Source organism: Centruroides vittatus, unplaced genomic scaffold, assembly GCF_030686945.1.
Source record: "Centruroides vittatus isolate TY-2023 unplaced genomic scaffold, ASM3068694v2 scaffold_1015, whole genome shotgun sequence".
Classification (NCBI taxonomy): Eukaryota; Metazoa; Arthropoda; class Arachnida; order Scorpiones; family Buthidae; genus Centruroides; species Centruroides vittatus.
Window position 1 is genome coordinate 904,151 of NW_027122666.1, and position 12,860 is coordinate 917,010.

The following is a 12,860-nucleotide window of genomic DNA, read 5'->3' on the forward strand; positions in this document are numbered from 1 at the left end:
AAATTCTATTCAAATCACGCGGATAATACGAGACTTTCTTTAAAGTTATATTTAATGCGCAGCCATGAAATACAAGTTACAAATTAAAATGAAATTTGTCTTATTTAATATACAAATATAATACATAGGTATATAATAATTTATTTAAATATGAATAGAAACGACCAAATGGCAGCCTTAAACAGGCTGCCATTTGGTCGTTTTCTGTAATGGAGTAAAAACAATTAAACAAAAAAGTTAAATTTTAATGTTCGTGTATAATTTGAGAAATTTGAACAAAATTATAAAAAATAAAATAATTAATAAATTTAATATTAAATTTTTACATTAATAAAATTATTGAGTAGAACTAAAAAATAGATAAAATTTGACATTAGAGGTCTATTTGTCGTCTTTTTCAGTTTATTAGTAGCAGCCATTTTGCGGTGATCTGGTAAAGGTAATTTCTTATATTTCTTTTAAATAATGGAACTATCCGGGCTAAAAAAGTTAAACAAAAATTCAGAAAATTATATATTATTTGGTACAATAATAATAAATTAGATTACGAATTTGTAATTTTTTTTATTAGATGAAATTTTTAGGCCTAAATATATATCCACGTGTTATTTTGTCGCGTGTGGAAATTAGTGAATTGTGATGGAATGAGGAAATATCTAATGGATGCCGTATTGTAATTTTTCGAAGTGCGAGGAAATACTTTTATTTTTAATAAATTCATTAACAAAATTATTTTTAATACATATTCTTTCCGCAGAAGTGAATATACCCTTTGTTAGTGTTTCTTATTAATAAGTAGCAATAAATTTAAAATTATCACAAATTAACATGGAAAATAGAAGAGATGAGGAAACAACTGTAAACTTCTAGTTTGTGAAGGATTTAAAATGAAAATAAATAAAAACTCCACTAAATATTTGTGTACTATTCAATATGTTACATAGAATTTATAAAAATTGGCTGACTTGCTATATCTTTTTATTTGTGTATACACTGGTGTGCAAAACTTAAGCAATGATGTTATTTTTATGTGGACAGCCATGAAATTGATCCCCAGAATGAAGATTGCTACTTTAACCATTCAGCCATCCAGCTGTCTAACTGAACACATTAATACTGGGTTAAAGCATACCTAGGTAACCCCAATGGTGGTGCTTCTGTTAGGTTAGATTAGATTAGATTAACTATATTTTTAGTAGACGTTTCCTTTTTTTTCTTTTGTTCAATAACTAGTGACGTTTAGCACATGGTGGCCTGCCGGCAGCTCCCTTCCGGGAGGTCAGTCGGAAGTGTGGCCATAGCACCACCATTGGGGTTACCTAGGTATACTTTGACCTAATATGGTTAAGAAAACATTCTAGAAATTGAGTAGTTTTGCCACAATTACTCAAATTAATTGTTGTTAATGTGCAAATAGTGCTGTTTAACTCCCACAGTTCCACAGAACAACTTACTATAATTTATTGTCATTATACATGCACTATGAATGTAATTTTACAATAAATTAAACCAATTTTACACATCATAACAAGAAATACCATATTTTGCTGTACTTTTTCTATGTATAGATAAGTAAATACTTGTTGTGTTACATATCGCTACTTTGGAAGAACACCGGCACAACTCAAAAAAGTGTGATTTTTTTTATTATGTCATAATCAGAATGAAAATGTAGTAAATTTTGATGTGTAAAAGTGTCATAAAAGTAACTTGCATATTTGACCACTAGGAAGCAGTTATGTGAATGTTGAATAAGTGATAAGCGATATTCAGTTAAATCTTTGAATAGGATTTTCTCAAAATAGTTATTTTGAGTTGTGCCGGTTTTCTTCCAAAGTAGCGATATAGCCTATGTGAGCAATGGACTGTACAATATAGTTTTGTCTAATTATGCTCTATGATGTTCACTTAAAATATGCTTAATGATGTATTTCTCAAAGCCAGGGATGGACAACTTGCAGCCCTCAGGCCTATATAATATTTTTTGTGGCCCACGTGCATAAAATATGAACAAATACATCAATTTTCCAGCTTAAGGAAGTATGCAGCAAAAATTCAAATGTTATTTTCTACAACTTATGTATGTAAATAGTTTTTCCACAATGAATTTAGTAAAAATTAAAACAAGAAACCAGCTAACAGTCTCACATTGAAACTAATTTAAAACTAGCAGTGACTAATATTTAACCAAAAATTTCCAATATATTACATTTACATCTGTTCCAGAAGCTAAATTAAGTATACTTATGCTAATTTATAATTATATATGAATAAATAAATGTGAGTTACCAGCATTTTTTTCTCTCTTCTCTTGCATGTGGCCCGCATCAGTTTAAAAGTTTGAAATGCAGCCCCTACATAGAAAAAGGTTTCCCGTGCTCAAAGCATTCATTCTTGTCATTAAGCAGCTCATACTGTTGTGTAACATTTATGATATTAATAACCAGGGTAGGCTCATTGAAAATTTTTGGCATGTGGAAAAAGACTGATGTGTTTTTATAAAAATTTTTAACCAAACAATAATCAAATTTAGAAAGGTTCTGTTTACTACTTACCTTTACTTGGGAAATTTTTAATTCGAAACATTGGCAAATATGGCTGTTAATGATTTCAATTTAAGAAGTCTTTTCTTTCACTAAATTCTTGTGATCTGATACATTTTTTAATTAATTTTTCAACTGAATAAATCTGTTTCTCTAAATGATAATATAATTAATAGCTGAAGGTAAAAGTTGCACTATTTAATACAAAAAAAATACCATACTATAACTGGCTTTTAAATGCTGGTACATTGTTATTTGAATTAAAATTGTTATATAGGATTTGATGCCAAGAAAGACTCAAAACATGTTTTAGCTCATAATGCAAAGAGTGTTTTGAATTATTTAAAATTGTCTACAGAGTTAGATGTAAAATATACCATGCTATAAAATACAGAAAAAATCACTAATGTGAATGCAAAATGTATTTAAAGATATAAATTAATAAAATCAATGTCCATAGATACACAGTTGAATTCTTTATTAAAGTGATTTTCTTCAAGCTCCTAGTGTTTATCAGTATTCCATTTCTTTCCCAATGCCACATTTTCTTTCACTTTAATCTTTAGTGTAAAAGGTTAAACTGATAATTTTGTATACATTCCACACTTGAACATTGAATATAGCTAAATAGTTAAATTTAAGAGAGGGGGGTAAACAGTGTCTTCCAGTAGGTAATTGTGGCCTGGGTCAAGATACATACATAAGCCCCTACAGCAAATTAAATCAATATACTTGTCTAAAACTTTTTAGATACTAGTAGAAAAGGGTTTTCAAATATAAGATTTTATAAATTTTATACATACTATTAATTATTTTTTGTGTGTGTGTGTAAATACAGGAAAAGCCCTAATACCATTCTCTATAATGAACCGACTCAACAAACTTTCCTTCGTGTTTGCTCAATTGCTTTCTCTCTATATGCATTTTAATCCTCTAATGCACTTGCTGCCGAGACATTCAAATTGAGTTCAGCTAATATTTCTGATGTAGCATTGCAGTTTAAGTATTTTAATGGAATGAAATTTTCTAATCTTGTCTCTCGTACGGCAGGTGTCAAGATGTCTACCGATTTGCAATGGATGGTCATTCGTAATTGTTCGAGTTTTCTGGTGAAGAAAAGAAATATAAGAAAATACTTCAGCACGGTAAGTTAAATTATTATGCAAGAAAGAAATGTCATGTATTTTTGTGACATCTGAGTGAATTACGCAAATAAAACATTCAATGGTAATTTTGGTATTTTGTGGAATAAGAATGGAGCAAACATTGTAGATCTCAAATGCTCAGCTATGAAAGTGGCAGAATGATGAAAATTCTTCAAAATGTAATGTTTATGTGTGATTTATAATTTAAAAAAAAAATCAAATTTCTTGAAAATGTCAGACATTTCAAATATATAATACATATAAGAATAGAAAATAAGATTATAGTAACAGTTTAAACATGTGTTCTACTTGGCATAAGAATGTTAGCTCCATTCTTATTCTGGAAAAGGCTATAGAGGCTTTGTAGAATTTATTTTATTTTAATTTGCTTTCAAATTGTTTACTGTGTTTCTAGTAAAGTATTTCTTTAATTCCATATCTGAAAAATGACAATAAAACTTTAAGAATTTGTCTTAAAAATACAGACTCTGTTTCTCGTATCATTATTGATGAATTGTTTTCATTTGAATTGCCGTATTATATATAATAATAAAAAGAAAATTTCATTTTATTTATGTTTTTTTTTAATAAAATCAAAAATAGAAGTTATGTCATGTGCAAAGTCAGTAGAACTCAATATAGAGAAGGAAGAATATATTCATTCTTATGTGCATCGAAAGTATCTTTATAAAGATGATTTCACACACTCAATATTTGCCGAATGCCAAGCAAACAAATCTACTTGGTAATGGCCAATATCGAATTGATTCGACACAGTATACCGATGTGGAGTCTGAAACTGCAAATACCAAATATTTGTTGAGCAAAGTTGCAAATAAATCATCCACCTCACTTGGTATTGGCCAGATGTTTGCTTGGTATTCGGCAATACTGAACAATATTTCTGTTTAAGGCAGCTTCAAACAAAGTTCTGCAATTCGCTAGTGGCAAGAAAATGATAGTTTTATGAAAAATGAAAAACTTTGAAATTTATATTATGATCTAGAAAAGTGAATCTTGGCTAACAAAATTCAAAGATTAAATTTTTTGGAAGCATGAAATACTAACACAAAAAGTAAAAAAGATGAAGGGTTAGTGACAGGAAGAGCATCTGGATGTAAGACAAAACACTAACTTCACAGAAAATGAGACTAATAATACTGAAATGGGAGTAGTAGATATGTATATAAAAGTTGTAGCAAATCTTTAAATTGAAGAGAAGATTTAAAAAGTTTTGCAAGATTTGATGTAACATGAGGAGGCTACCATTGATCTTCATATTATGTAGTGTTATGACGATTTATATTTTCAGCAACTTAGTTAAATTTAAAAATATGCAGCAATTGAAAATTCTGAAACAAAAAAATATATGCTAATGCTATTTCCAGTTTTAAACCTTGTGGAATATTTGTTTCTCCATAGGATCCTCTGAACTTGAAAAATATTCATTCTCCTCGCTACAGCGGCATGATTCACAGGAAGGCCATAGCGATCGAACCCCATACTAGTGGCAAGGGAATCAATCTTCTGTACAAGAAGAGAAAATGTAAGATTTTATTTTAAAAGTTGTTTGCAATCATGTGATTGACAATTTATTTTTAAGCAGTTGTTTTGCTAATTTGATTAACATCGTACATGGTATCTACATACTATTATGATGATTTTATTTCAGTTCAAAACAAACCAGTAAGAAATTTAGCTAAAATTCCACTGACAAAAGGAGCCAGAAGAAGTATGACTAGCATCAAAAAGTTTGTCAAGTCCAATCGTTACAGACGTGACTTGAAAATGGTAAATGTCATTTTAAACTTTAAATTTCCATATTTACTGTAAAATGGTATTTCTAATGGAAAAATTAAATCACGAAATGCACTATTTTTACAGGCAACACTGCGAAGAGCCAGTGCCATTTTGAGAAGTCAGCGTCCGATTGTTCCCAAGAGAAACTTTCACAAAAAACCAGAATAATGTGTTTAGAAAGAGTCAATAAAGTGATTTCAGGTGTTTATTGTTAGATTTTTATTACAATTATACAAATGCACAACATTCACAAAAATATTGTTGACTAGGAATTTTTTTATATGCCAACATCAACATTAAAAGCAGAAAAAATACAAATAGAATATAAATTCATTTAATTTTAAAACATCTCAAAAATAGTTTTGTTTTTGTACTTTAATTTTATGATTTTTTGTTCTTAAAATTTTTCATGGATACACTATTAACAAAGCTGTGGAACTTTTAACGTTACGAAGGGGCAAAAAGTAGTAACTGCAACGATGCGTTTAAAATATATTGCACGGGGACGAATAAAAATATGCAGCCACTCTCGACATTCAGCTGCTGAGGTCTCTGAGATCGCTGAGGAAGCCCTCGGGAGTCAATAGATGATCGCTGCCTGAAAGAAAATCAATTGGTTTTTGATTAGGAAATTAAATTACTATAATAGTTTGTAGAAATTTAAGTTAAATCAGCTGATATATGTATCAAGAAAACTCGTATACAATTAATATATTACATTCCAACGAAAACAAAAACATTAACTATATTAAGCCCAAGTATTGTACAGTACACAAAAACCTACCATAATCTTAAGTATGCTACATAAATTGATCTCGCGCTCCCCGTGAATCTACAGGTTGGTAGACAACATGGAGGAGAAAAAATGCCAATTGAGTTATAAAGCTTTCCTGTCTTGGGTGAACAGTTTTACCATTTGGTGAAGTCTTAACAGTCAGAGATATTCAATTCTGGGTCTTCCACAACTTTCTCCTCTATCTTACCTTCCAGTAATGTGTGATTCCATGAAGAATTTCTGACGAGATGTCCAATCAAAACGTTCCTCCTCCTCTACTGTTGCCAAAAGTTGTCTTTCTCCTCTCGACGTTGTCAAAGTGTGTTCATTTCTCCACCAATCTGTCCACAGTACACGTAACAGTTTTTGCCAGCACCAGAATTCAAATACCTCCAGTTTAACGTTTTTATGCCTCCCGAAGTTAAGTTTTCAAGCCATTTTTAATGCTATACTATACTTCACACAAAGCTTTTGATAAAAAAAACATTTTCTAATTTCTACTGAAATATTTTTTGATGTCAATAGCCCTCTCTTTTTGTAGAAGTCTTATTGTGCTTGTGCCATCCTATCAGATACCTCTCTTATGCTTCTTCCATCAGAGGAGATTATACTGCCTACGTATGGGAAAGTCTTTACACCTCTGCAATTTTTTCACCCTCTAGCCCAGTGATTTTCAACCAGTGTGCCACAAAAATTTTTGAAGGTTATTAAATAAATTATTTTTGAAAGAAGCCCAAAGAACAATAAGTGTACATGTCAAAATTAAAACCTCTAAACTGATTTTACAAGTTTTTCATTGTTATAATAAATAACTGTAGTAAAAAATATATGTTTATGTATACATTCATAAGCAAAATTACGTGCACACAACACCAGGTTATTTAATTTAAAATGAAATTTTCTTTCAATCAAAAATGTATTTATAATTGTCCATTTTTAGTTCAAATTATTTTAACTTAGAAATAGTGGGATGTTGGGCAGGTTTCTAAAAGGCTATTATGCCACTTTTAAACACAAATTAAGACAATGTTAATTACTTTTCTTATGTAAATGAAAAGTATTAATTTAAATAACTATTGTTGTAACCTGCTGTTCTATTTAATTCACAAAAAATATAGACAAAATGAATTAGTTTAAGTGGCAAGTAATATGAAGATAGAATGTTTACAAACACTTTAAATTGTGATTTATTCTGTGAAAATTTAATTATAGGTTCAAGTGTGCCATGACAAAGGTTGAAAAACACTGTTCTAGCCAAACATATGCATTTCATTACCTTGGTCATTGTCTTATTAATTTTCATGTTTCATCTCTCTGTTAATGTTCATTGAGATTGGAAAGAGCTTGCTGGAGTCCCTCTTCGTCTTCCGCTATCAGGGCAATGTCATTGGTGTATCTTATTATAGTGAAGAATTTTCCATTTATTTTTACTCCTGATCTGTTGGTAGCAAGGAATTCTTTAATTGCTTCTTTTACTTATATATTGAATAGAAACGGGGAAAAACCCCATCCCTGCCATACTTCTCTGATTTTTGCCTCCTCTTCCCTACCTATAAATGCTGTCTAGTTTTTATATAGTTTTAATATAATTCTTTAATCTCTAGTCAGCCCCAGCATTTTCAGTGCTCTGAACATGATCTCCCAATCAGTATTGTTGAAAGCTTTCTTGATATCAATAAATGCAATTAATATTTGTCTATTAACGTGAAGAAGCTATTTGATTATAGTCTTAAGTTTAGTATTGCTTCTCTTTTCCCTTTCCCTGTTGAAATCCAAACTGATCATCTAATAAGCTCTGTTCTATTCTTCCCTCTGGTCTTTGATAGATAGTATCTTTGATGCATGTGACGGCAGACTCAAGATTGTGTTCTCCTCATTTTTCTGCTTTCTTTTTCTTCAGAATGGGTATTAACTTAACTGGTAACATACCAGAAGACTTCAAGATATGTACATTTCATTCATCAAGTTGTAAAGTTGATGTAAACTAATATGTATTTAAATTTAATTTGATTTTTTTTATTTTAAAAACCTTAAACATGTATGTGCTTATGATTATTTTTCCTTACTATCTAATGCAGCTATTAAAACTTTCACTCTTTAACAAGTTTCAATACAGTCAAAACCTCAAATGTCAGATTTATCCATAATGTCTTACAACATTTTCATCAATTTGTTACAGAACATCAATTTTAGCATTTAAATTGAAAACAACATATTTATGTTTGCAATTTAAAAAACAGTAGCTAATGGGAATTACACAGTATGATTAATCTTTTACAGGCTACTCCATAACAATGATCAAATGAGGATACAATGTAACCAGTATTGCTAACTCTGTATCTGAAAACAGTTATGTTGTTTTCATAAACCACATTTCAGACAAGAAAATAATTAGAATTTGCACTTACTAATATTTATTTTATTATTAACTTTTAAACAGGTAAGTTTATAACAGAATATCATATTTATAATTAAAATTTCTGACAGGTTTACTGCATTGGTTTACAGAGGTGTAAAAAAAATTCCCTATTAAAACGTTAGCAAGAATTTTTTTAATGCAGTGTTGACCTTAATATTGAAATGTCTACACTTAAGTAAATATATTTTAAAGTTAAGTGATTTTATTAAATTAAAAACAGGAAAAAAACCATGTTAAATGTTCATTACTACTAATATCAAAATGAAGAGTTTCCTATAATAACTAAAGTTTAGAAAGAAGCTAACTAGAATTTTAAAAATTCACTTCCACATACCATATAATGGAAAACTAGAATACCCCAAATATCTACTTTTTTAATTGTAAAAATTTTTAAATGCATGACTTTCTTGTTAAAAACAGGATTCTGAAATTTACTGACTTTGATGACTGTTTTCTTGACTGACAATTTCAGATTATTAACAGTACCATCTGATTATATTAGGAGTCTCTGATAGAATATCATTTCTTTCTGTTAAATTTTTAAGTTAATTTGTTTGGCCAATTCAAAATCTCAAAGTGAAGGAAATAAAAACCACAGAAGAAATCCTCATTAGATTGAAATTCAAGGAATGAAATATTCGAGACGTCAAATTATCCGAGATTTACATATTTCCATACAATATGCCAAATGCCACATAAGTGATGTAATTTATTAAGCAAATGGAATATGGCTACACATACTGAATGCTATTTTCATTAATAATATAAATGAACTGCAGGTAAACAGCATGTGTCCTGTAATAACCTCACAGGTTGCCAGTTAGGTTTTAAAAAAGTAAAGTAGATTTCCTGGAAATGCAGCCCAAAAAGTAGTAAGCCATCCAAATTAGTAGCCTAGAGCCCTATAAATATCTCAGTCTGCTATTTGTGGCCCAATCTTGCAATTCTGAAACCCAACCGTATTTTACGAGATAACAGAAAAAAGGGTATTCCATAGGTAAGGTGACACCAAAAAATGTGTTACTGTAAAAGCAAAGCCACATTGACCAGATTAGAGTTGTCCTTAGTCTAGTTTTCTATTATAGTATGGAGGCAATTCAATCTAAACAAACGAGTTAACATATACATTCCCTAAAGCTCTATATCCTGTTAGGACAAATAGTACAGTTACAAACTAATCAGATTTCAAACTATCCGAGTTTGACTTAACAATTTCCTGTACATGTTTTTTTGTATCCCATCATTTAAAAAGATTTGCAATCAAAAGGTTTGTATTTATAAAGAGAAAACCCTTTGTTTTGTTTGTCAAATTTGAAGTTTTTCTAATTGCTGGAGATATAAAGCAGCATTAAGTTGATTCCATATGAAATAGTGCAGTATTCCCTCACATCATACAGACGGAACATTTTTCGAAAATGAAGACTATACTTTAGTTCTGGAGCTTGAATGGCCTTTGGATATAACCACTGGAGATGTCTTTTACAAATGGTATATAATATCCAATTATCTCCATTTCACTTACTATTCTGTTTACTCTTGTGTAGTAACACATACTGATAATTGTTTCAGGTGATTTTGTTCTGTAAGATCACATGGAACCCATACTTGTTCATTTTCCTTACAGATATATCTAATCTTTTGCTGTGCAGACTACGAGTCACCCTGAGCTGAAAGAGTTTACGTCAGAAGAAAGGGGAGATATGTGAAATTTTACACATGGATCTGATCTCTTTCAGCTGGATTTATCTTTATTATATAAATTTATTGTTTTTACCTTTTTTTAGAAATTACTGTGATCCATGTATCAACTCTCACACATCTTCCGGCCCTTTCATCTAACATAGACCCTTTCTGTTTAGACTGATTCCTGTCTACTCTTGCTGCACAGTCTACAGTTTTGGTCAATTCCATTACTGCAGCAATTTTGGCATTTTCTAAGTCAGGTCATCTGGAGTCTCAACAATGGTTAAAAAAAATTTAAGAGTGTGGATTTTGATCCTGACATTTAAGGCTTTGCTGCCATGTACACTACACATATTGTTGGTTGCTGTAACCAGTGTTACCCTTTCTTATATATGACAAAGTTCATGTGTCCTGCAAACATTACATACCTTAAAAGTTCTTAACAATATTCATAACAGTTTTTGATTGATAAAACTCATTAATTAGCAATTAGTATTTAACTTGTATAATACATCAATCACTACTATAACATGAAAACAATATTTAGAAAAAAAGACATTAATGGCTAGACCCAATATTTACCCATGGGCTTCATTTTATCTTTTATATCTATAGAGTAGGGGATGTAATATGCATATACAATTGAATTATTTATGCATTTATATGGAGTGACTATACTTTTGGTCAAGATTGTAAATGTTAAAAATGTTGAAAACTGTCTTATATTATTTATAATGGTGTAAACAACAAACAATAATCTTAATGTTCTTTCAAATTTAATGAGATTTTGAAATTATTATTTGTTACTATGTCAAGTACATTTTAATAATAATAAAAAATAAAACCCACAATCTGAAAAAATATGTATATAAATATACAAAGCGCAGTAATTATATTATTAATGAGTTGATTAGTATTTATATTTACCGATTATAACTTCCCAATTCTTTTGTTCTTTGGTAACTTCATATGCACATCTCATTTCGGAATAAGTGACACCACCCACAATGAATATAATCAGTCTAGGAAAATTCTTTACATTAGGAGCATTCTTATCTTTGAGCCATTGTCTGTATCTTACACTGAAAATATATTATTTGGTTATTATAACAAATGTTTTATATCTAATATTTTCTTTTGATTTAACCAAAGAAAATTACCTAGTGGGAGGAGCTCTACCGTATCCAGTTGTAGCTGTTCGAGCGACAAGAAAAGGAAAATGCTTGACATCTAACCTATCTTCAATAGCATCCTACAAAAAACTGCAAATTATTATATTTGTATTATAGAATATAACATTTACTTTGATGTGTAATTATCGACATGGCTTACCTCCATGATATCTTTAATTACAGGAGTCCATCTGGACATCTGATATGTTTGTTCTGAAATACGTTCCTTTCGTGGCACCTGATAGAGTTTTCTACGTCCAGCCTGTTAAATATCCAAGGAATGATTAACTCAGAAAAAATTATATTTTAAAAATTTAAATTGTTGCCTGTAGATAATGATTTTTTAAAATGTAATAACACTTAATAAATTCTAATTGATTATGTTTAATTTAATATATTGACTCCAAGGCAAATTATGTATATTATAAAATGAACTACCAACTACCACTAGTAGTATACTCATTGCCATAAAAATTAGCACACCAAGAAGGAATTGAATGAAATTGTACATGTGTGAGTGTAATGGTGATATAAGTAAGTAATTACAAAATGAAAGCAAAAGAATCATTTATTGCAGAAAACACTACAAATGAAAGGAAGTTCTAATACCCTGTTGCATGTAATACAGTTGCATGTGATGTAATACAGGTGACATGAAGGCATATAGGTGTCCTGCAGCATCTTAGTCCACAGTTGCTGCAAGCAGTCCTCTAGTTTGGCCAAACTCCTCAGCAAGGAGTGGCAAACTGTGGCACATAAGGAGAAATCATCTGGCATGTAACATATCATACAATTCTGATTTATCATCTGTCTTTTTCAATCATCCTATTGGTTTATCATCTGATCATCCTTTCAGCCAGCCTTTTTACATTTATTCTAATTAGAGCATATTCATTTAATTTCTTTAAATGTCATTATTCAAAGTCTAAAACTTTAAAAAGAAAGTAAAAATATACATTGGGTGCAGCATTAACAATTTTTTTATTTTTGCTAGTACTTTCAATGAACTTATGTTTATCATCTTCAGGCAAATTAAATTTAAAATGCCACACCCAGTAAAGATTTATATGTTCTCTTTATTTTAAATTTCATTTGCCTGAAGATGATGAACATAAGTTATTGTAAAAGCCTTACTGTCCTTAAATTCTAATATTATTGTTAATTGTCTACTTGGACTTTACTTATTAATAAGACTTTATACTGGTGTTTAAAGATTGGCATAGTAACGAGAGTTAGTTCAGGAAAGAACAAAATTTCTTTATTATATCACCTGTAGTAATAATTTCTGTACACATATTATATATGTTTCGGGCTAGCATGCCT

General features: G+C 30.0%; 2 protein-coding genes across 2 annotated transcripts in view; one reads left to right on the forward strand and one right to left on the reverse strand.

Moving 5' to 3' along the window:
- Nucleotides 1-334: 334 nt before the first annotated feature.
- Nucleotides 335-5,696, forward strand: RpL28 (ribosomal protein L28). Its single transcript, XM_067283820.1, has 5 exons — nt 335-439; nt 3,594-3,688; nt 5,111-5,234; nt 5,361-5,479; nt 5,573-5,696. The coding sequence occupies exons 2-5, from the start codon at nt 3,602-3,604 to the stop codon at nt 5,654-5,656; spliced, it is 414 nt and encodes a 137-aa protein (XP_067139921.1). The 5' UTR covers nt 335-439; nt 3,594-3,601; the 3' UTR covers nt 5,657-5,696.
- The window catches only part of LOC136986322 (protein ROP-like), a 30,635-nt gene continuing 23,464 nt past the window's right edge, over nt 5,690-12,860 (reverse strand). The window contains exons 12-15 of the mRNA XM_067283819.1: nt 11,698-11,799; nt 11,526-11,617; nt 11,293-11,447; nt 5,690-6,086 (exon numbers count right to left, since the gene is read on the reverse strand). Coding sequence (XP_067139920.1) covers nt 6,025-6,086; nt 11,293-11,447; nt 11,526-11,617; nt 11,698-11,799 — 411 coding nt within the window. The 3' untranslated portion in view covers nt 5,690-6,024. The remainder of the gene's footprint in view (nt 6,087-11,292; nt 11,448-11,525; nt 11,618-11,697; nt 11,800-12,860) is intronic.